This window comes from Protobothrops mucrosquamatus, unplaced genomic scaffold (assembly GCF_001527695.2).
Source record: "Protobothrops mucrosquamatus isolate PMUCROS unplaced genomic scaffold, P.Mucros_1.0 scaffold762, whole genome shotgun sequence".
NCBI classification, from domain to species: Eukaryota; Metazoa; Chordata; class Lepidosauria; order Squamata; family Viperidae; genus Protobothrops; species Protobothrops mucrosquamatus.
In genome coordinates this window covers 720,619-721,162 of record NW_015387031.1, presented here as the reverse complement: position 1 = coordinate 721,162, position 544 = coordinate 720,619, and the positions used below count along the sequence as shown (strand labels likewise).

Here is a 544-nt window from a genome sequence, read left to right as displayed (position 1 = left end):
ACTTTCAATTTAAAAAATATCCACTAAATTATTATTTCTCTCTCAAGTTATGTAGGTATCTCTGTTGATATCCAGGAAGAGAATGGAATCCAGTATAAATTTGAAGTTTATGAAAATACCATCTAGATATGAGCAAAATTACCATCTAAATCTATTTGCAGAATTAATCAAGACTTTTGCCTGCATTGTATTCTCTTCAAGAAGAAGAAAAAAGTCCCTTTGTGCTACATCCTTCCCCCATTCTATGACGCTACTGTGCAAAAAAAAAAAAAAAAAAAAAAAAAGACATTTCCCCTATAGGAGCTCTACTGAAAATAAATGCTTCTACTGTAAGCAAAAAAAGGTTTATTTGCAAATATAGCTCAGTTTAGCTATTGAAAATCAGGAAGAGAAGCATCCGTATCAAATATTTCAGGCCAGAAAGTGAAAATCATGATTCTGAAGGTTGTAAGATTTATTTCCCAGTTAATTTTAATAATTAACAAGATACAAGAATTTTTTCTTCTATTGTTCAATTCCAGCTCTCTCATGTTCATAAATATTT

At 30.0% G+C, this 544-nt stretch overlaps 1 protein-coding gene across 1 annotated transcript in view; it reads left to right on the top strand.

The window, feature by feature from the left end:
- DHFR (dihydrofolate reductase) overlaps positions 1–266 on the top strand; it is a gene marked incomplete in the record, with an annotated part of 20,399 nt that extends 20,133 nt beyond the window's left edge. The window contains 1 exon segment of the mRNA XM_015818563.2: positions 48–266. Coding sequence (XP_015674049.2) covers positions 48–126 — 79 coding nt within the window.
- Positions 267–544: the final 278 nt, after the last annotated feature.